The 23490-nt window shown below is 40.4% G+C and overlaps 1 protein-coding gene and 1 long non-coding RNA gene across 6 annotated transcripts in view; one reads left to right on the forward strand and one right to left on the reverse strand.

Annotated features, from left to right (window-relative positions):
- The window catches only part of macrod2 (mono-ADP ribosylhydrolase 2), a 397243-nt gene that overhangs the window by 288185 nt on the left and 85568 nt on the right, over nucleotides 1–23490 (forward strand). For all 5 annotated transcript variants that reach the window (XM_051427541.1, XM_051427549.1, XM_051427511.1 and 2 more), the window contains exons 7-8: nucleotides 8001–8031; nucleotides 19023–19096. In XM_051427541.1, the coding sequence (XP_051283501.1) occupies nucleotides 8001–8031; nucleotides 19023–19096 (105 nt within the window). The remainder of the gene's footprint in view (nucleotides 1–8000; nucleotides 8032–19022; nucleotides 19097–23490) is intronic.
- The window catches only part of LOC127378621 (uncharacterized), a 281992-nt gene that overhangs the window by 208652 nt on the left and 49850 nt on the right, over nucleotides 1–23490 (reverse strand). The gene's annotated exons all lie outside the window — the stretch shown is intronic.

Genomic DNA, 23490 nt, shown 5'->3' on the forward strand with positions numbered 1-23490 from the left:
GGGGCCATACAGCAAGTCACTGGTCTTCATATGTATGCTGTTCTGTCACCTCAAAATTCAGAGTGGGGTTTTGACTTTGAAGCCCCTTTGATATGGTGCTTTTGAAATGTTGAAGGACGCCTTGAAAGGAAAGAAATGTTTAATTAGTAGCCTTACATTGGAAGGGTACCATAGGCTGGCTTTCACATTGCAAGACCAGAAACCCCTTTTTTCCCTTCTCTGATTAAATGTGCCGTTGAAGTTGATTTATGAATGGAAATTAAAGTAATGTCTGAAAAATGCTCCCTAATTATTATTTTACTATTCATTTAGATCAACCACTTGGGAATCATTCGCTCTTGTGGTACAAATCATGAGCTATATTTTAGGATTACTGATAATTCAAAATTCCCAGCTCCATATGTTGCTAATCTCTACTGAGACAGTTTGACATGGGCTATGGATATTTGAGAGTCTGCCCTGGTTTTACCCTCCAAAGAGGAATATATGGCTTGGCATGTCTCTTTTGCTTCATTTTATCTCCAGCATTTCAGAGGCTTTCTCACTTTGAGATACCTTATGAAACAGCAGTTTGATAGATTCAAACAGTATCCTCCTATTCCCTGCTTTGATCATTTTCTATATGCCCACCTGTAATGTAGGCCTCCAAAATGCAAATTAGTTCTAATGCTACACACCATGCACACCATGATCTACATTTCTTAAGCACTCATTGGAATAATCACAGGCTTTAGAGGCCCTGAGGCATATTGAATGATGTCTTCTACACAGTGTGTTGAGGTTCAAATATTTAAATCAAACATTTTGCTCAGAATTACCACAGATACATTTTTCCTTCATTTACTGCTTTCTTTGCTTGAATCTGAGGATTCAATCAAAATGCCTCCTACAGTTTATAATGTCATGGCTCTTGTGATAAATACAATAAAAATTTCATAACACCGTTATAATCATGTCAGGATGAGGATCTTAATTAAAGTAAAGTTCAAGGTTTTAAAGGAAGCGTATGTTAGATACCATAAATTGTGAAATAAAAGCTGATAGAAATATAAGCTGAGGCTGTGGTCAAATAAAGTCTGGTTACCAGTAATAGGAAAAAAGAAGAAATTACCTGCACTAATTGCTCACATGATAAATTCGGAAAAAAATATACAATTTTGCAGCATTACTTCCACCAGTGCGACAGTGTATTCATACCATACTTTTCACAACAAATTACCACAGCAAGGAAGAGACAGATCAAAAAAGGTCTGTCTCTAATAACCAGCCTCCAATAAAATCTTGGTTCTCCCTTCAAATTGTGGTAAAGAAAGGCCCAGGCCATTATTTAGATTTTAGTGATGATTCCTCCTCAGACAACAAAGCCACAGGTTTATTACCCCAACTGTCAGTCTGAGGCTCTCTCCGTTCCGCAATGTTTCAGATCAGCCGGCAGACAAGTCTTGATTTCAACCACCACAAGCATACTAATCTAATCAGTAAGTTAGGTTTTTAAAAACAGAACATTTCTGACAAGAAGTATGCCTGCAGCTGTACAAAGTGCTAGTACAGTGCAATAGTAGAAATACATTTTGCTATTGAGTTTACCTGACATGTTCCTCGCCTACTCATTTGAATTCTGTCAGTCACGTGCGGGTCATACAGAGGTCAGTTAGTTTGTCTCGCCGATGTGAATTCCTTTTTGTCTTTGCCTCTCTTTTGCTCAGTGGTCAGTGATATAATTTCAGCTGATACTGAGCAGGAGTCCTCATACATAAATATGAGCACTCGTCTGGTTGCATGTGCCCTCAGTTCAGAGTAGTATCATTTTTATTCTGCTCTAAATGCTCCCTCTTTAACACTGAGGGAATCAGTGTCACAGGCGGACCTCTGTGGGAAATCACAGTGATAGGAATGATAAAAGAGAACGGTTTCTTCTAAGGAATGGACGGTATTTGTACATTGAATATTTGCTAGATATATGTTATGTGTTAAAGTTTTGCACGTCCTTTTTAAAGTTTAAAGTTGCTTTCTAGTTCCCAATGTAATGACCATATTGTTTCTTTTTAAAAAACCTTCTTAGAGTACCTGTGCACTGTAGCTTTGGGCAAACTGTGCTTGATCAACCATACAGCTGGTCATGGACCAGTGAATCAAGCAACCATAAGTTCAGTATCTGCTTGTATTTGCTCCACTGCTTTGCCCTATCCACAGGCTGCAGCATTTACACCTCTTTTCTCCCAATTCATCTCACCTATGTCATACATTTGGCCGACGGACATGCCGCAGCCTGTCTTTCTTCCCCCTGCAACGCTGCATCCATTGCATGTGCAGATGGGATGTAGTGCTGTGGAACTGAGTGTGATGAACGCAATCATAGAACACCCTGAGCTTCATTATAGCCAAAGAGAGTTCAGCTACTGTATCTTTTTTTGGTCCAAGCCCAATGTCTGCTTTGTTTTTCTGATCTGTAAGTGAGAACTCGTGGTTGTCCCACTGTGCCGCGGTAAGTGCTTAAGAGCGCTCTTGTAAGCTTTTTGAGCTGTTGATACACAACGTCCTCATGTCTGAGTCATACAGATTGTTTGACCAAATAAGTTGTAGTTTGTAAAATTATACTGTAACACAAAGTGGAAAATAGGAAGGACAGAGGGAGCACTGAACCAGTAAAAAAACACTATACACTACACTATCTTAACACATCCATCAAATGCTTATTATTTATCAAACTGTGTACATTACCAATATATTGCAAGGTTTGTTAACATGCACGGAGAACTTAAGTAATCTTGTTTTTAACTTCATGTTTGGATTCGAATAACCCAATGAACCTCACACTGTTATAAAAGACCAGGTTAAGATAGCTGGCATATTTCAATATTAAATCTTTTACTGTTTGTTTTTATTGCTGCCACAGACTTGCACAGCACGATAGATACGTGTTGATGTCAACAAAACCATTGTGGTAAGCACTATTTAGGATTTCTGTAGTCTGGATTGTCATTTCTTTCCTCTTTATCAGACTTTACCTACTGCTGCTTAGGCAAAGGATTTACGTGGTGGTGGCATATTTTCATGTTTTATTGCTGGCAGGACCCTAGAGAAGAACAGGAATGTTCTGTTCTGGTTTATTCATAACAACAACACAGATTCTCCATCACAAGATAGCAACGGTGCATGCAAACAGCTTATCCTTAATAAGCTGTTTTCCAGAGTATCATGGCCAGTACACTACTCCCTGCGTGTAAACATAGCCAGTGATGCTGAGTCCTTAATGGACACTCAGATATTATTGTGATAATAGTTACACTTGATCACGGCAGATATAAAAACGGGCGGTGGGACTCGGGCCATTAGGTTCCAGGTTTCTCACCCTCTGCATTTCTCCATCCTCCATTTAGCATAATGACACTCAAACAATCAGCGCTAACATTAGAATATGGAGTGTGGTATTATGCAGAATAAAAGGGTGTTAATGTGTCATATTTGAATATCCTGATCTGTAACCGTGGCATGCTCTTCCCAGCAGCAGCAGGTAGCTGATTCAGACCAGGCATGACCTACATGCTTAAAGAATTACAGCAGTCAACAAAGAGGATTCTCTTGGATTCATGTTCTGATACTCTGATGTAAGCCCACACTGTGGCAACAGTGGTGAATAATAACATACTTGTGGTCGCATTTGCACAAGGTCTCCCCTTGCTGCTGTGATTTATAAGCATAGCTTCCATCTGCAAACAGGCTAGGAGGCTTCAAGCTACGGGGGCAGCACCCTGGGTCCAATGCTATTTACTCAGCCAGCCGAGACGAGGTGCTCCCCGGGCAGGATCCTGCAGACACAGTGCCCGTGCATGGTATTCTTACCTTTACCTGTCGGCTCATGGCTACTCTGCAGTGCCTGCAGCATGGGAAGGTGACAGCTACAGCAGGGTAGCCGCATTTTGCCACAGGTTGAGCCATCTTTACTGTGTCATTTCCTGCTGCTTAACAAATGACTGAAAGCTGCAGGCAATCATGCTCTCAGTGGAATAACAGTGACTTAGTTTTATGAGTACTGTCTTTGCAAAACTCTAGTCACACTTTGAAGTCAATGAATCATTGTTTTAATAAGCTGTGGTTACGTCAGTTTAAAAAAACTTAAATGCCTTTTGTAAATATTGCAGTAAGGGCATGTGAATAATAATTAACATTCATTTAACACAAGTATAGTTCTTCCAACAATAATCACTGTAGCCACTTTGTGCTGTTCTTAATACACTGTGAGCTGAATAAGTGTGCAGAGATGCTGAGAGGAAAGGTGCTCCACTTTAAAGTGATGTGATAGATTAGGGAGGAGCCCCAGCAACAGAATAATTTCCCTGGTGACCAATTTCTGAACACTCCCTAAGCAAAGAAAATCAGCAACAAGCCAACATGTCAGGCACAGCCTCATGCCAGGGTGCAGGCGAACATGCTGACTCACTTCTAATGAGCAGCCAGAGATAGAAATAATAACCTAAACCAGGAATCATAGGTCATGACTGCTTATATACCACTGACTGTCCTAATTAACACTGGACCTTATACAGTGTAAGCAGATGTACAGCTAACAACTATCAAAATAGCTTCTACGGTGGCCCAGTGTTGATGGGAAAGAATAAGAAAAATAGGCTATGCTTTGATACGCTTGTGGTGCTGCACGCTGTGGCTGCTTTTAGAAATCTCGCTGTTTATTGCATTGAGCTGTAGTATTCTCGGCTTACATGCTGTTCTTACAAATTGTAAGACACTAGGAACCATTTGTTTTCTGTCTAAAGCTATTTGATAATGAACAGTTCCTTTAGGACTGACCATCACCACTCATCCACTTAAATGTAGATAATTGCATTACTAAAGCAGGAACTTCTGCAGTAAACAGGTACTGATGTTCTTCCCTTTCTTACATTTCCATTAAAAGTTTTATTTAACAGCTAAAGCTTTTAATGGTTTTAACAAAACTTGAAGCTTATGAACCATATTGAGCATGTTGGCATTTACAGATATTGATTATCAGTAATATTTATAATCTGCGGACACCTTAATCTAATTTATTGCTGGTTGTGTGGCAGATTTATGGATGAAAAGGAGATGCACCTGCCAAAATGCTCTCCAGGCTTTACAGTTTTATTGGATATATACTTCTCTTCACTTTTTTCTATAACAGTCCTTTAAACAAGTAAGTGACGTCTGCACGTGCCACAACGGTGTCAGATCTTTACAACGTCCCGTTAAGTGATTACCCAATGCATTTTCACGCCACAAGGATCAATACGCTTTAATGGATCACCCAGGGAACTAATAAAAAAGATTTTAATTGATTATGCTGATAGTATGTCTTTGCCACAGCCTGTGATGTGTTAAAGTTTAGTTGCAGTCGGAGCAGAAGTTCAAGTTGAAGAGACTGACATCTCGGCCTTTCAGCTGAGAGAGGATAACAAGGCTTCTGGCTCAGGATCAGTTCGGCAGCAGACACTGGCTGGAAGCATTGACAGGAAATAATGCTCGTCTTGTCTGAAGATTAAATTCATTTTACTTCTTCCTTATTATTACACAGCTTCAAATAGATTCCTCCTCCTGAAGTAAATCTCAATTCCTGTTCATATTGACTGGTGCCAAATGTAAAACTGGCATCATTTAGAGAGTGGCTAAAAGTATTGAGATTTTCACCGGTCTAAATGCCAAGATGTTGCCAATGAGTATACAGATTATAAGTACACCTATAGGAAGCACATTTCATTTGTTGTGCAGTTGTTTGTACATCTTTTGGGGTTTTCAAATACAGATTTGTTTAAATCTGACAACCAAATTTGTGCATAGTTATTATTTCTCTTTGGTTCCGTCTCGCGTTGGATATTTGACCATTCGGGTGTTCTCAATCTCAATATGCCTCAGTGTGTGCCGTGGGCAGAGTTTGGCACAGGACTAAAAATGGCCATGCTTTTCCACGCTTCATCATCTGTGGTTTGTGTCAGACCCAGACAGTCATCTGGAAAGGTCAACGATTCGGTAAAAGATTTAAATCATCCCACAGAAGAAAGATTCACCTTGACAGGCGGAACCTGAAAACTGGTAAATAAGAATACAAACAGAGACTCATTCCTCCTGGCTTAAAGCAAGGACAAACGGACTATTGCATTTCAAAGCAGGAGTCACACGTTGTGATGCTTCATTGAGTATTTTTTATCAATTATATCAATATATGAATTATGTGTATGTCTTCTTTTAGTTGAGAAGACTCACAAGATTAAAACCCTGACTACTTGTTTGTATAATCATCATACAAGGAGACGTGTATTTTCTATCTTTCAGATCTATTAACTGAGTTTTTAGTTCTAAAATGAAGTGATCTTGGCACGGCTGAGAGCAACAGCGTGTTTCTAAATACAACTTGACAGGGTCAGTGTGGCAAAACAAACTGTTGGGTTTTGGCACTGGGAGAATTTGACACATGGGTGTTTTTCTTTGATGAATCTCTGTAGAGTTTTGTTGTTCTAAATTCATCCAGTTGTGAGCTGCTAGTGGAAATGTTTTCCTTTTTTTCTCTATTTGTCATCTTATTATATTAATGTTGTGGCCACGCCTTTTGATGAATGCAGGAACTAAAGCACGTATTCAGCTGCTTTTGAGGACAAATGGGACCTTTGAAAAAATCCTTTCTCTTTACTGTTTATTAATATACTTAAAAAGATGAATGTGAAATAGGGAAGCTTACAGCGAGGCCTATGTATCATAATATATTTGCTCACAGAAGTAAAGAATAATGAAACTATTTTCAGCTATAAAGCCATGCTTGAATAATATGTCTGCTGCAAAGTGCTACAAAGCAAGAACTATTACAAGGTGGTTACTTTTTATAATCTTTTTGGAAAAGACAGCCATAAATATATGCACGTTTTTGCTCTTTAGCTTATGAAAATATTCATAATACATATTCTGATTCTCTGCATGTCTGTTTTGTTTTGTCCCTACACTTAAGTGGTTGGTGGGATATTATTGATTCCTCCTATTGATCAGAATGTGACAACAATGACTATGATTTTGTTTTTAGTTTTCTCATTAATTCGATCAAATGGACTGAAAAGCCTCTTGCTGTGATGTTTTCTTCAAGTTTACACAGAATTAAATCTGCCTAATCTATCCAGCTCTCTAAATGCATTAAATTAAAGACATGTATCAATAGGCTCAAAGTTTAGTGCCATAAACATCTGTGGAAGAGGGGCTATGTGTAAGTTTTGGCTGTAGGCGACAGTCAGGATCAATCGACCTCATTTGGATATTCATGTGCTGAAGATTATTAAGCAGCAAGCTGTGTGTGTACCTATGAATTCACATGAGTCTGATTCACTGTTCCCTCAAGCAACATATGCAAACTAAATCTGTTATGGACATTAAGTATGGCCATTGAGTACTAATAGGCTGTCACGATCATTGGTGCAACAGTACGTCATAGAATATTGCCTTTATAGCACAGCAGGGTGATCGTGATAATCCATTTAATATAAACTGTGTATGTGAATACAATAAATTTGATTTGTTTTTTTGGAAAAGAAAAGTATACTGTATAAGTGTGTGTGTGTGTGTGTGTTTGTGCATGGGAGCTGGAGTGTGGTTTAGCATTAGTATTGCGGAGATTTGGGCAAATGCTACTGTAAATTGCTCCTCTTGGGAATGAACAAGTGAAGCAGTAGAGGTAAACAACAAACACAAAGGTAAACAGTAGGCGTCTTACAATGGCTACAGTTTAATGCGGATGATGTAATCGTGCAATATTTACTATTTAATTCTGCTGCTGTAGTTTTTATCATACCTTGTTAAATAGAAAATAAAAAGTACATACAGTTTGTTTTACTATGATTTCAATATCTTGGGTGGGAAAAGATTTTACCTCAGTTGTAGTTTATTTAGTGTTTAATGAGATTGATAAAAGTAACTGTTCTTTTGTCCCCATTTATGTGAACGTGTTTTGACTTTTATTTCTCTTTCTCTTGTCTTTTTCTGTACAGGCCTTCCCATGTATCTCCACAGGCATCTATGGTAAGCTTAATCTCTCTTATTTTGTTTAATTGACTTTTATTTTTTGCTTTACATAAATATTTTATCTGTACTCATCTCCGTCTGCACACATGAACACTCTCATTATGCAAATACTATATGAATACTGTATAACTATATAAAGCTTTGTCTTTGAAGAAGAATACACTATGTCGAAACATACCAACAAGTTCACCTTACACCATGTTGCACAAAGACACATAAGGTGAGCAAAATGTAGACCCTTTGCAGTGCCTGTGTTCCCTCATGGGACCAGGCCTGATATGCAGCAAGGCACCACTGGCAAAGAGCTCATTAGACTTAAACAAAGTTGCATTGGAAACATGCCAAACTTTTTGATGTAAACAGGCTTTGAAGTTATGATGGCAAAAGATGTAAGATGTAGAGAAACTACTGGAGTTTATATATTGTAGAATAGTACATTCCTTCTGCTGAGAAGAAATAATAATTTTCTCACTATTCTGACATATTGTGTATGCCAGCCATTGAATTGGCACAAAGGCTCTAATAATCCCAGTGGGTGCCAAATATGTAAGGATTAATTAACATGCTAATTTACATTTGCTGTCACTAACAACAAGTCCGCAGCAATGCGGTTCTATAAAAGCAGTCACAACTCTGGTAAACTTGAATCATTTCAAATTACCAAGACCTATTTTGTGCTAGTGCTTTTGCCATTGTTTAAAGGCCAATATGAGCCAGTAACTGCAATCTGTACTTATTTGGGCAGTCATCTTGTGAGGTTTGTTTGGTGCTGTGATCACTCTTTATGATCAAATAACAGCCAAGGAAAGGGAGAGATTGAGAAAAAGGTTCCCATAGACATGCTCAAGGATGATAATGCTTCTGGGACCAATGTAAAAACAAATGAGTTTAAACGCCAAAGTGAACTTGCAAACTGTCCATGGCCTCTCTAGTCACCAGAACTCAACATTAATCCTTAATGGGTTACCTGTACATCTCCGTATCACTAAAAGAGCTGGAAGCTTTCCTTGAGAAAGAATGGTGTGATCTACCTCTAAAAACATGTCCGGAGAGAAAACCAAGAAGGGTTGAAGCTGTTCTGAAGACAAACAATTAACAAGGCCCTAATTATATTCAGATGCCATCAGACATAATATTTTGTGATATCCTACATTTGTGTAATTGTGTTGAGGTTTTGTTCAAAACAAATTTGACAACCTTTTTAAAAAACATAATACTTACAATTTAATTTACCAAAGCTCCTGCAAATTGTCATGGCTGCAAAATTTTTGCATCACCACATGTTTTCAATTTAGCAAGGTACTTTCAAACACGGATGGTGTAAATGAGCACAGCCACAGTTGAGTTACTTGAATGCACTGCTGCTAATTAAGAACGCTGTGCTGTTTAACTGTATATGCAGACTTTTGCACTTGAACTGAAAAATGCAAGTGAAGCGTCAGCCATCAGTGATTTTTATGAGATTTTTTTTTACAAATATCATGCATTCAGAAAATATCCTGCTGAAGGATGTGTCGTCCTTAGGGTGCAAAACAACTGTTCTGTTGCCAAGCATAATATATTGGTTAAAGAAACCAATAAACAAAAAATGCAGTGCTCTTCCCCTTTCAGATAAAAAAAGTGGTTATTGATTAATATCACTTATAATGTGACTGAGTTAAGAACATAGAAGCACTTAAAACTTAATGAAATTAGATATGCCACATGTCTGGTGTGAAAATTCACACTATTAGATGCCTATTATGTATATAGGTGTAAGTTTTACTCATTTGTAACTGTGTATACAGAATTTAAGAAGTACAGTAATTTATCACCCACAGTAAAACACCACAAAACACCTCTTTGCACACATGCCAATTACTCACTACTTTACATCTGTTTTTCCTCTAAAATGTCATAATAAAGTCATGCAATTTCCCTCCGAAGCCATCACTCCTCCTCCTTATCAACCCTGTATTCTGACTAACTGGCAGCTGTCACAAAGTTGCACACTGAAATACTGATTATAGGGCCTGACAAACTGTGCTACAGTAACGGAGTAGTTTCCCTTAAACAAGTTATTTTCTTTCCTCACCAGTTTCTAACAAAAAAAGCCTCTGTGCTGATCTGTTCTGATTTCATTGCGATTAGAGATGAAGCTGATAATCACCCACTGGATTTAAAAAAAAAACAACTAAAAACCATACAGCTGCAGGTCTATACATAAATGCCCAGTCTGCACAGTTAAACTCTCATGCATGTGGTTGGGTACGTGATAGTTGTAGTTAAGTGGTCAAGCTTTCTGATATACAGCCTAGCATACACTTGTTAGTATGTGTAAAGAGAGCCTTGGTGCTTATAAATCACTAGGTGTTCATAATTATATCTTGCTGCATACAGCTCTTCCCTCTTGGGATATTGAACATTTTCCACCCATCATTCTGCGATTCGCAGTTTACTGCACAACAGCTCCTCATCATTTCTTCTCACCACCTCTCTCTGCAATAATGTCTGTTTTCTGCCACCTGTCTATGCACGCATCTCAAAGTGGTTATTACTGAAGTGTTAATGATTAAAAAAAAAGGCTAAAGTTGTAATTTCTTTTCCCTTCCCCAAACCCCCACACTTTTTCTTTCTCTTGCTGGTTATTGTACTGCAAATGTTATAGCCAGTGATGATAAGTTCAGCAGTGATTTCTGTAAAATCATTCCCTCTTCTCCTTGTTCTTCTTTTTTCCTGTCTTGCATAGGACATTACTACAGCACATTCAGCATTAATCTGAACGTGCTTTATGTTAGTCGTTTGTGCCTTAATAATTGCTACAAATCCTCCGTAAACCTGTTAGTGTCTGACTCATTAGTGTCTGACTCGTTAGTGACTTAACAGCTGTGGCTAATCCTCAGTAAATTAATTGAAATGATGGACAGTACAAAATTATTGCTTTTAAAGCATAAAAGTACATTTGAGTTTGTGACAGTGAGGACACTTTTACAGGTTGAATGAAATAAATCAAATAAAGAATGTCAGTAAATTGATACATATAGGTCTATATTCAAAATGGATAAGTGGCATTTTGGAGTAAAACAGCTTTATTGTAGTGACACAAAGTCAGGCCAAAATGCATGCTGGAGGGAGAGGGTCACTGTACTGTACACTGCTGTCGAGGGCACTGCTTATTGCTCTTCACTGTGATTCCAAGTGCTGCATTGCCAGTAGGAGCCCACCATAGCACTCCGCCAGCAGCCGCTCACATCAAAGGGGTAGGCTGGGCAGAGCCAAACATGCCGGGCAGGGGGGGAATTAAACAACCTATTCAATAAATAAACAGCTTAGTGCTTCCCATAACTGTATCTCCATAGAACAATGCAGCTGATTAAGACTGAAGATCTTCACACAGCAGAGGGCAAATAGAGGAGGGACTTTTAAAGGAACTAGAGTATAGTATAGTACAGTGCTGTGATGTTATTCTTTAAGACTCCTCCCTGTGCCCCCTGAGAACTGCCATGTTCTGAAAGAGGCCCTGCTCTCTTGTCAGGCGTTTTGACATTTTCTGTACATTTAAGATAACCTTTAAGGTCAACTTCCATTTCAGCAATGTAAACAAAAGCTTTTTAGTGTGAAAGGCCCATCTTCCCAATCTCCCTCTTTCTCTCTGTCTGTCTTGCCGTGTGTGTCTTTTTCTATCTCTCTGTCTCTGTAGAATAAACATAGATATAGCCATAGTTTTATATATGTGTACACAGTCATGCACCCAGTTACTAAACTCATGCACATGTGCTTGACCCATTTTCACGCTTGAATTGTAGTAGAAAAACAAATCCCGTGCCTCCAACATTGTGACAGAGAGGAATCAGGAACAAGTTATCCAAGGCCTTTGTGGTGAGAAAAACAGATTTGTCAGGAAAGCTAATGCTAATTGACACTCTCTTTCACGCCTCCATATTCCAGGAGACTCAGTCACCATTGACAGATGATGGCAGAACAGGGAGGTTGGGTGTAGCAGGGGTGCGCAGGGGGTACCTTAGACGCTTGGAAAGAAAAATGAGGGCTCACACTGCGCTGACAGTCCAATCCCTCAGTCCGGCCCATTAGCCACAACAGAATTTCTGCACGGATAGTGTGTCGGAGGTACCACCCATAAACAAACTGGTGCCCACCGTGGGCCACGAGGTCACCCAGCATGATAGAGGTTATTAAGTGCTGCTCCTGTTTGTGCATCAATCACAGCCGTGCGACCCGGGTTTAAATGGATTATTCCTTCCAAGGAGGAGACACCTCTCAATGTCTCACAAGATCAGTGCCAAGAGTCCAACTACCTAGACTTAGAGAGGTCATTTCTGTTTTTGTATCCCTTTCTCTCCTGTCTTCCCTCTGATACATTCTCGTGTCTCTTGTAGTCCTTTCTTTCTTACACATAGACACGCGTATCCATGCTCGCGCAGAAGCAGGGGTACTTGCTCAAGCAAAGCACATACATAAAAATCCCATTTTAAGATGCATTGTGGACAATTTAGCCTTGTAGAGATCGCATCTTAGCTGGCACTGAAAGAGCACTTTCTTACAGCCTTGTAATGAGCCGTACAGTTTAGGAGGCGTCTGCTAAGATCAATCTTAGCGGAGGGCTCACTGGCACAATGCGAAAGCAAGGACATGAACATTAAGTCTACTTCTAACCTGACAGATGCCATCGCACACATGCATTTATAACCCTATCAAAACAGAGACCCACTTCTATTCACAAATATGTTCCTGTTTACTACTCACCCTCCACCTTCGGCTCATCTGTCTCTGTGACTGATCTGAGGATTGTTGACAGAGGAGTTTTAGCTCTGACTGGTGGCTGTGGGAGATATGCGGATGTAATCCACCCAAGCTCTACTGGTATGTCCATGCTGCCATTCTACTGTACTGTCCAGATCAAAGGTGTCAAGCAGCTAAGAATTTTTTCCTCTCGCCAGCATCATGCTCTGACTCTCTTCATCCCTGCCTAGGATTAGGAAGGTAGGAGACATTCATGGCACCTTATCTCTCGGCAGTGATGGCTTGCTGCTAGCTTGCCAGAGATGGCCTGGGTGAGTTCCCCCTTCTCTTAAAACCCAGGGTTTACTACAGGGAGCTTAGCCCAGCTGGGTTGGGAATTTCAAGGTACATAGGAGCAACGTGCTGTATCAGTGGGTAGCAGAGTGTGTGCTCAGAGGGAACAGGAGCTTCGTAGTTCATTTAACTGAGTCACACAGTGTGCATTGTACTCAACACTAGCCTTGCTCTACCGTTTTCATGGATGATAAGCCGAATGTAAAAATACTTCCTACCCACAGGACAATAGATTTAGGCCTTTGAGAAACTTGGTTGAGCATTAAACTTTTACATATCATACACTCTTCAGAATGTTTTTAAAAAGTGAAATGTCAGTTGTTAATTTTAGCATGTAGGACAAAGCATGGCATCACCTATATGGAATGTATCCAAGGAAGGTCATCATCTGTTGTGCCACGGAGGCTGCTCTCTTTCTTCCTACCTCTTTTTCTGCCTGTCTTCCTCACACAGCACCCTCCCATCCCTCTTTGTCTCTGTCTCCTTCTGTGGGCTGCAAAGTCGGTCATGGTCACAGCCCTGCCGTGTCCCAGTGTTAGTGTAGAGAGGAGCTCCGGGCCATTTGACACCCACGCTTTGGCGTCTAGAGTCCTGGGGCGGTACTCTGTCCTCCACCCCGGGTCACCTCACCTCTCCTCTGGGCCCTGATGGGGTGACAACCCTCTTCCTCCCCTCCCTTTCCAGATGAACACACAGGACTACTGCCCTCAACTAGAGCAGCCCTCAACTGTGCTGCACTTAATGATTTCCTCCCGCTCCCAAACCACAATCAGCTAATCTACTTTGTATTATCTTGTGCTGATTCCACCCATCCTGGCTGTTGTAACAGGGGTCTTTAGAGGCAGAAGTCAGATTCTCTGTGCCCTATTTTATTTTTTAGATAGAAAAATGCTAAACATTTCTTTATAGAAATATTTAAAAACTATGTTTTTAAGCGACAGCGCTGACTTAATCCTCCCTCTCGCTCTTTTCCCACTTCACCACTCTCTGGTCCCCTCCTGAAACCCGCTGTGTCTTCGTCATCCCCACAGTCAGAGTCCTGCTCAGAGCCACTGTAAATCTCCTCGGCACTGTTTTCCCCTGTCTTCAATCTGGTCTCCTTCAGTCTCAGAGGCTGTGTTTGGTCCCGGTCAGGCCATGTTCACTGTTAAGCCGCTGAGTCCAGTCCGGTTGTCCGTGGCTAACTAAGCTAACTAGCTACTGGCTGTTACAGTTAGCAGCAGTTAGCATTCACCCTGCTGAAGGCCGCCCTCTATTTGTTTGGTTTATGAGTTCGACAGGTGGCCAATTCTTGCATATAGCACCTTTTTAAAGACTTTTCACAAACAGATACACATTGGTATTTTGTGTTATTGTTGTTGTTGGGGTTTTTTTATGTACCAGCTTTCCTATGTTTACCACCATTTCAACACCTGTGGTGAATTTCCGAGTGCCAGGTACCTCAGCCTCAGGCTGTATGATGCTTCAAGGTAGACAGCTCATCAAAATGAATGTTGAGTGTTGAGACGTGAACTTGACCAGCTACCACTGAGGTAAAGCAGAGTGGGACCAACAATACAATTCTTCCCTCAAGGGAAGAAAAGCTGTACTTTGTATTTTTTAAGAATTCAGTCAGCATGTGTTTATCAAACCTAGGCCACATAGCCTTACAAAAAATCAGTATGTTCTCAGAAAAAAGCAACACTAGAAATTATAAAGCCCTAAAATAACAGCGGGTTGTGGTATCCTTGTTACATTATAAGCTCACTCAGGAAAAACAAAACTGGTGTGGTCTGCAGTATGTGCCTCCAGCCTACCCATATATTTGCAAATAAATAATGGGATTGTATCATAGCACAGACATGTGTTCAACTTGTTGATTCACCTCTATCTGCTTTACCAGGTGATGCAGCTACTTCTCACTCCTTCTCACCAGAGAAAAACACCTTAGCTACACAAGTTTCTTGTGAAAGTTAACTCTGTAAATTTAGGATATGAAAGACTTGCCATGCTGGCAAAAGAGAGAGCAATGGCTTGCTTGTTCTTAAAGCAAAAATTCCCCCTAAGGCAGAGTGCACATTTATATTATTTCCCTTATGTTCCAGTTCAGTGGATATTTTTGAACATGAACTTTTCTTTCCAACTTTCAGAGTCAAGACTGAGTTGTCTGTGATGTAAACTGAGAGCTGTTTCATTATGAACTGAATCACTAAATGTATTTTTGAGCTTTAACATCCAAAGCAGTGGCTTTCATCTGGGTTTTTTTTGTATAAAATACATAAAACCATAATTCTCAGAAGTCACCCAGGGTCCTGTAGAAGTGTTCATAAAGGTGTTTTACATATGCCTAAGAGAGGGGCCAGAGACTCTGTCTTTTGGTTGCATCAGAGATAAGAGTGGGCTCTCTTTTTCTTCATGTTAACAAAGGTCCTACATGCTGAAGATCATAGGAATAAAATATTTGAATTCTGTTTTAAGATGAATCTTCCCCTTCGGCGTAGCACACTGGGCTGACGTGGAGACATGGATGAAAATGTACCTTTCATTTAAAAGGAAATTTAACCAAGTCATCTTTCTCATATAGTTTGATCATTCTTTTTAATTGTTGCTTAACATTAGTCAAAGAGATGAAATGGTTGGAAGACCACTAACTTAAAAGACCTGCCCTGCAGTCTTCTCAGGTCAGATTCAGTGATTATCTAACTTCATTCTCTCTGGTCCAAATTTGTTGTGGTCACTGAACCCATAACTACCATTAACCGTCAACATCACTGGATGTATTATGCAAATGTTATGTAAGTGCACTGTGCCACCGTAACTCTTTGTTCACATGGCACGTGCCATAGTCTCTCTCCCCCTGTCTGGCTGGATGCTGTGCTCTGCTTGGTGATGAAGTAGAGGAGCCTTCAGCAGAAATAACACTGCACCACCTGAGTCCTCATCAGCGGCGCTGCGCTGCACATATCCCATCAGTGCGCCTCACTAAGACAAATCTCCCTGAGCCGGCCATATTCCCAGCATAGGAGAGAGACGAGCCGAACCAAGCAGCGCAGGGACCCTGGAGGGCCCACCATCACTGCGCCTGACGCCAGCTCTCCACCTCCTGACAGATTAGCTTTCACTGAACCCTCCACACAGCAAATGGAGCAAAAGAGAATGAGAAGGAGGTGTTGAGTGGAGATGGTGTAAAAGTAAAACACTGAACTTTTTCATTTTGTGTGCACTTGAGCATATAAAAGCGTCGGCTCACTCAATCCTTTTCTGAACTCCATTTTTAACACCTGTAAGTGGATTTTGTCAACTGTACTACCCACAATGACTCCCATGGCCAAGAGAGGTGACGAAAGTGATGATTGAGGCCATCTGATTTTCAGCATATAAGCATACTTGGCCAAGCTGACAGGGACAAAGAGGCAAAGAGAGTTTAGGTGAGGAGAGGTAAAGGTAGTAAATACTGTGAAGGAGACGGATGATGAGAGAGAGCTGCCGATACACTCGAACTGCTGCTGTTGACCTTGGGCCGTTGATGTTGCTGCCGAGTGGACTTCTTCTGACGGGCTGCCCCCAGCTGCGATGACCCCTTTTTCCAGCCTTCCATTTCACTCTCCTTCTGTCATCTTTTTTCTAATGTTTGTTTACATCATTCTGCTTTCCTGTTATCTTTTTCACTGGTCCTATAGCTCACCTCTTTTCACCTCTCTTTCTTTCCTTTTCAGCTCTGCTATGATTAATACATATAGCTCTCAAATCAATAGAGCATTTGTAGAAACTCCACACTGAATAGATTAAATGTACTCTTTGCCATCCACCCACTGATGGTGACCACGAATGACCACAATGTCCCAATATTATGATTAAGACCTGTTTTCAGCTTTAAATTAAATCTTCATCTCTCTTGAGGTGACATAGTGAGAACGAAAAAGTGGCTCCATACTTCTTATAGTTATTTACTGATTTATTTCATTTTTTTAATATATGCCTACTTCTCTGACACCTCTCCCGTTGTGTGTGCTCTTCCTAAACAGCTGGTCCTATCTCCGTGGATCTATTTTCCTCAGCTTTCTCGTCTTCCTCACATCTGTTTGCCTATGTTACTTGATGTGTGAGTTGGAGTGTCAGTACACCTGCATATGTGTGGAAACAGATTTCAAAAAGGAAGCATCACCAGACAAAGTGATATCAGTGAAAAGGTTAAGTGTATTTGGGAGACAGTTGGGTGACCTGCAAACTGATTTGGCATGCTGGATTAGGTTCTGAGCACACAGCTCTGGGGGCAGCTTCGGAAGGGCAGGAGCTGTGAACGGGGCCATGCACTGTCTGCAGACAGTGCCTAACAGAGCCATAGTAGCAGCCTGGCTGTCACTGTTGGTCGGTATGCAGCTCACATCTCCACCAAGGACTTGAACACAGACTCAACTAAGGGTCAGCAGCACTTCAGCCCCTCTTCTCTCAGCCACTCTCGTCAGCCAGGTTGAGAAGGGGGAGGAGAAGAAAAACAGAAAGAAAGAGAGACATCTACAGTAGTCAGAAAGGTGAGAGTGGTGGGGATACTACATACAGTATATCTCTGCTGTCAAGGCAGTTGATTTACAGCATTTACAGAGTAGTTATTGAGAGGCTTTGACACCAGGTGGTCCGAGTGAAAGATGAGAGAAATCAGGAAATATAAGGCTGGATCTTTGTGGCTTTTCATTTTTCTTTACATCCGACTTAAAGGGTAGAGGTTGCTGCAGTACTTGTAAGCCTGTTTCATAGGTCACAGAATGTTATAGTTGTGACAATGACCCCGGAAAAGAAAAATATTTGAGAATGTGACCCATGCAATAACCAACAGGTTACAACTGTGGCATGGCCCTTGTATCAGTTGATGTGGTTTGAAATTGAGGTCTTGACCTCTGTTGTTAGAAGAAGACAGTGTCTGCTGCAACCTGTGGTCCCCTATGGAGGTGAGGGGTTATAATATGGAAGAGTGTCTAGTTTTAAATTGTGTGACAAAATGGTTTGTTTGTTGGCTTTTGGTCTTAACTTTGCATTGGGCATACAGTGTTAAGGCTGTGACAGGAAACCTCAGACCAGCTCTTGGATTTGTACAAAGGCTTTAGATTGAAAAGTTTTAATCAAGTTTTGTGAAAGGCACAGAAGACCAAACTCAAATATAATTACTTTGAAATGAAGACAACAGGAACACTACTCTGTGACTGAGTAGTTGTGCGCATTTAGTAATGGCATATATACTCTTCAGCTGTTGCAAGGCTAGCCCAAGGGCCTTTGTAGTCAATAGCTGACTCTGTGTGTGTTGGGTCTTGGGAAGTTCTTTACAATGGCAGCAAATGATCTTGAGATCAGCATCCGGCAGAGTTTTTCCTTAGCTGGCCTTTTTAAAAAATAATAAAATTGCAATCTGTGTGTTTGCAATTAATACACTGTGTTAACACAGTTTTAGGATTCCTGAGCGTGCACAACTGTTGTGATAAATATTGTAATTAGCCGAATTGCTTCTTAGCCACAAAGGTTTTTCTACATGTTTTTTCTGGCAAACATAAAATAGGGTGGTGTTAATGATCACACATCTAAATGTAAAGTCACGCATAAAGACAAAACACTGATCAGCTCTACTTGAGGTGGCAATTGTGGTGTGATTACAGATGCATATGTAGTTTTTACTTATACTTTGTACCCCCGAAATATGTCTGTAAGTGTATGTGTTTTCCCATCACTGTGCATCTGGTAACACACGTCTACAGCAGTTTATCAGACAGCTGGTCTCATCTACCAGAGACAAGCAGCTTGTGCTGCTTTCCATTGATTTAGGAGAAATGCTGTTACCTGTGGAGATATCGGTTTGTCTGTCTGTTCGCCTGTCTGTTTTTGTATCCCTCATGCAACTGCATGCTGGATACAACTGGTATTGACACTGCTTTTTTTCTCTCCTTTAGGCTTTCCCAATGAGCCTGCAGCTGAAATTGCTCTGAATACAGTAAAGAACTGGATCGAAGAGAATCCTGATAAGGTAGGACATGCCAGGGTAATGCATATTTAAAAAATAGCTGTCAATCTGAAGTGTGCCGGCACTTTATATTTCATGCTTTTGTTGATTTACTGTGAATTGAGATGATTAGACCAACGCAAAAACACAGATCACTAATTGTCATGTGTCTCTGTATCAGACAGACATCTTATCCACCTTCCTCGCTTGATCAGCCCTTTAGTTTGTGGTCTACATGCATATCAAATTAAAAGCCAGTCTGAGACTAATCAGGGCTTAAATGGTCTGTTGACTTTTTAATTGGTCTATGCTGGGGAGAGCTATTAAACCCAGAAAAACATAAACACACCAGATGAAATCATCTGAATTTTTTATTTTTGTATCATATATCTTATAAGTATTCCTTTCATGGACAGAAGACTCAAATACTCAGTCATTCATGATCTGATCCATCATACCAGTACAATTATTTAGTAGAAAACATACATAAACACAGTCATGTTGAAAGCACAAGGAATTGTATAATTTGACAAACAGGTGATCATCTTCAATTTTAGTTATTGATGAGAAGCAAATATTGTCATCATTTGAATTGACCATCACAAAGATACATAATATATCCATCTTCCCTGTGGGAAACTAAAATGGATGTAGACATCTTAATTTCAAAGCCACTTTTTCTGATGATTGAGCTGTGTGCTACTGCAAAGATTTTCACCACAGAGAAGCCACATTAATGTCTTATTATCCAGACAGCGAGGGAAAAGAATACTGATTTGCTAGGTTACAAGTTTATTTCTGTTTGGCCTTGACGTCAGATTGGAACTGATTATCGAGTTTTACTCTGAAGCTGTTAAAAGTATGTATTTCTTGTGCTTGACCCAATACCTCCATATATATATAACCAGGTCAAACTCCATGTTGTTAAGTGGCCAAATTAAATTTTTATATACATTTAATTTAAATACACACATTTATGAGTTACTTGCACACAGCATGTTATTTTATGTGATGTGAATTAAAAATTATATTTATCACCTTGATATGTTTTCATTAAAAGTACATGATGATAGAATTGTGTCCAGTTGTCAGGAGGCTGTACAGAATATTTATCAGTTTGTGAGTCAGTGAGTGATGTAACCTTCGGGGGTCATCTCTGTTTACTGTGGTACTGTTTATATCTGTCACTGTGGATTGAGGTGTTTTATAAAGCTCACAGCTTGATGTGCTACAACATCCCTCAGCTGGTGTTATGGATGTTGTGAACAGGCAGCCAAATGATTCCGAGCTGCCAGATTACTTTGCAGTTAATGTGCTATGTTTGCGGCACTTCTTCTCTGCCTGATGATTGCTGTAACATGTACTTGGGGAATCCATCAACACTCTGGCGTAAATAAGGTTTTATATAGCTTATTGCTGACTGTAAATAACGAGCCAATGTGCAAAGCTGACTTTTGTGGTTGTGTTGTCCCACATCCAGGTTGCTACATGCCGTATGGAGGCTTCACTATTGCACATAACATGGACAATTTTGTGATGCATTGACTGATATCTATCTCTGGTGTGGGTAGATCAAGTGGAAAATATTACAATTCATGAAGAGAGGGTGTAGATGTCTATGGAGGCTTCCCTAAACAGTGTTTGGCAAAGCTCCACGAGCACAAGCCGTGGTTCCTCAACTCTAACTAGACCAAGAGTGAGTAAGCTTTTAACGAGATCAGAGAGAATAAAGTGATACATTTTACCCAGAAGCACAGCAGATTTTCCCTTACATTGGAAAGTCTTCCAATCAAACCACAGAAACAACATGCACTGGGGCAGGAGGTCTTCCCTCCCATTTCAATTCATTTATGATTACTTGGTGTTTAGTCTGGCTGCCTCCCAAAGCAGATTTTTAAAAAGAATACATATACAACCTTTTTTCAAATAATTATGCAAGCTTATTTTTTACTATAGAGAATATAAGCAGAATTTAATTAAATGTCTGAATAAATGAAATTTCATAATGCCTGAAGGATGTCATTCCTGTTAGCTGTGTTAGCAGTTTGTTGCGCATTAAATATGAATGCCCCCTGCTTTGTTTGATATACTTAGAAATGAAATTTATCACTACAGCATTTACTAGATTAACACACCCAGTGTCAGTCTGATTGATAACTGACATCATTCTGTTTCAAGCTTTGTGTCAACTCATAAGAAAATGATAAGCTGACAGTTGTTTACCGCACGTCTTATATAGAGCCCACAGTCAAGAAATACATTGTGAATAAAAGCCTTGAATGTACTTGGCAGTATCACGCAGGTTGTTGTACACATTGTTGTTTTATTCATTTTCTCAATTTCTCCTCAAAGGCAGCCACAACATGATGAGATGTTGCGTGCTATACCATCAAAAGGCTCACGAAAGTGCAGCATTGCTACAGTAGCTCATATCAAAGATTGCACACAGCTTTCCAGAGATGGAGCATGAATGAAGGGTTTGAATCCCAGTTTATCATGCGTGGAACAATAGGACTAGATTGCTCGGCTCGCTCACCTCCAGCTCTGTGCACACGGCCCTGAGGATCCTGTGTTGTGGGCGTCCACAGAGACGAGTCATTTCAGGGCCATGATAAGGGCTCTGCTTTGGGGAAGATACTGCACTATTGTGCCTAAATTTCAGTACAATGGGCTGGCTGAGGATCTTACACACTGGGGTGGCTGAGTACAGGCCACAGCCCATCACCACAACCCCCTCCACGGACAGACACACTCTGACTTGATAGTATGTCTAACTGTTTATGTGTGTGCATGTGTGTTACCCACAGTAGTAGTGGAAATTAACTAATTTACCAATACCAATACAGTACTTTACTTGAGTATTTTCATTTCCTGCTACTTTCTACATTTCAGGCAAACACAGGCTTTATACTCCACCACATTTATTTGATAACTCCTTACTCTGCACATTCAGATTAACAATACATAATCAATTAAGCAATCAAATAACCATGATGCATTAATATAGGTTAGACTTTATTGATCCCCAGGGCAAAATTCACTAGCTACTCATCAGTATATAACGTAATTAAAATGAGCCCTACCTTTACCAGCTGCCACATTAAAGTGATGTATACATGAATGCATCAGTACATATATGTTTTAATTAAACTCTTGGCTTCCTCTGGTTGCACCAGTTCTAATTCACCAGCTGAGGCAACCCACCAGGCCCATAATGCATTATTCTGAAACAGGCCATTCTGCATAATGAGTACTTTTACTGTTGGTAATTAAATATATATTTGATGGTCTGAACTTTTACTTAAGCAGTAGTAGGAATGAAGGACAGAGTATTTATACACTGTGGCATTGCTACGTTTATTTCAGTAAAAGAAACGAGTACTTCTTCCACCACTGGTTATCCAGTTGAGATACATGTGAATCTTGGTGGCACACAACAGCAACTGGACTGTAATTGTCCACTGATTGAAATGTGCACACTAGAGGGTCTGAGGACACTACATCAAATAGCAAAGGAAGTTGTGTGCATCCTGTGTGTGTGTGTGTGTGTGTGTGTGTGTGTGTGTGTGTGTGTGTGTGTGTGTGTGTGTGTGTGTGTGTGTGTGTGTGTGTTTGTGTGTGTGTGTGTGTGTGTGTGTGTGTGTGTGTCGGGGGGGGAGTGGACAGAATAAAAAAAAAAGACACTCTGTGATTGATTAGCAGTGAGTTTATCTCCCAGGCCAGCACACTGTAGCCCTGATGCACTCACCAGCGCACAAAAGGCCCCAATGCCAGCGTGAAATTCACTCTTAAAAGCACCTAGACTTCCATTGTGGGAGAATAAACAGCCTTGCCGTGGTCAGGAAGAGCAGATCCTTTAATCTAGAGAGACTTGAGTGCAGGAAGGATCCTTTAGATCACAATAGATGAAAGAATAAGGGAGGTCAGCCTCTACTTCCCTGTATCCACACGAATAAATGAAATAGAATATGTGGGTATGTGTAAACAACAGACCAGAAGGCTCTAATCTCTTCAAAAATGCATAAGGGGTTGCAGACGAAGAGGCAGTGACAACCCAACACAAGCAGTTCTCCATATGGTATTGGAGCAGTTTCCTCCTGCTCTCAGCACACACACCCCTCCACTCATCTGGCTTTGGTTTATTTCTCATTTTCAGATCTAATTTGGTTTAATTCAGGCTTACATAGGTTTAATCTGCAGATGAAAAATGTGGTCTGACACTTTATTTGGCTGCCACGGATGTGCTCTGGATGGCCAAGCTTTTTAATGAAGCTTTTCAAGGGCCCAGCAGCCCAGCATTACTGACACAGTCTGAACACTTGAGACAGATCGGTAGTCTGTAATAAGCTCTGCTGCGCTGTGCTGCTCAGGACAAAATTGATGTGTAGAGATTTCACCTTTCAACATCACTCCGGCTT

Source organism: Dicentrarchus labrax, unplaced genomic scaffold (assembly GCF_905237075.1).
Source record: "Dicentrarchus labrax unplaced genomic scaffold, dlabrax2021, whole genome shotgun sequence".
NCBI classification, from domain to species: Eukaryota; Metazoa; Chordata; class Actinopteri; family Moronidae; genus Dicentrarchus; species Dicentrarchus labrax.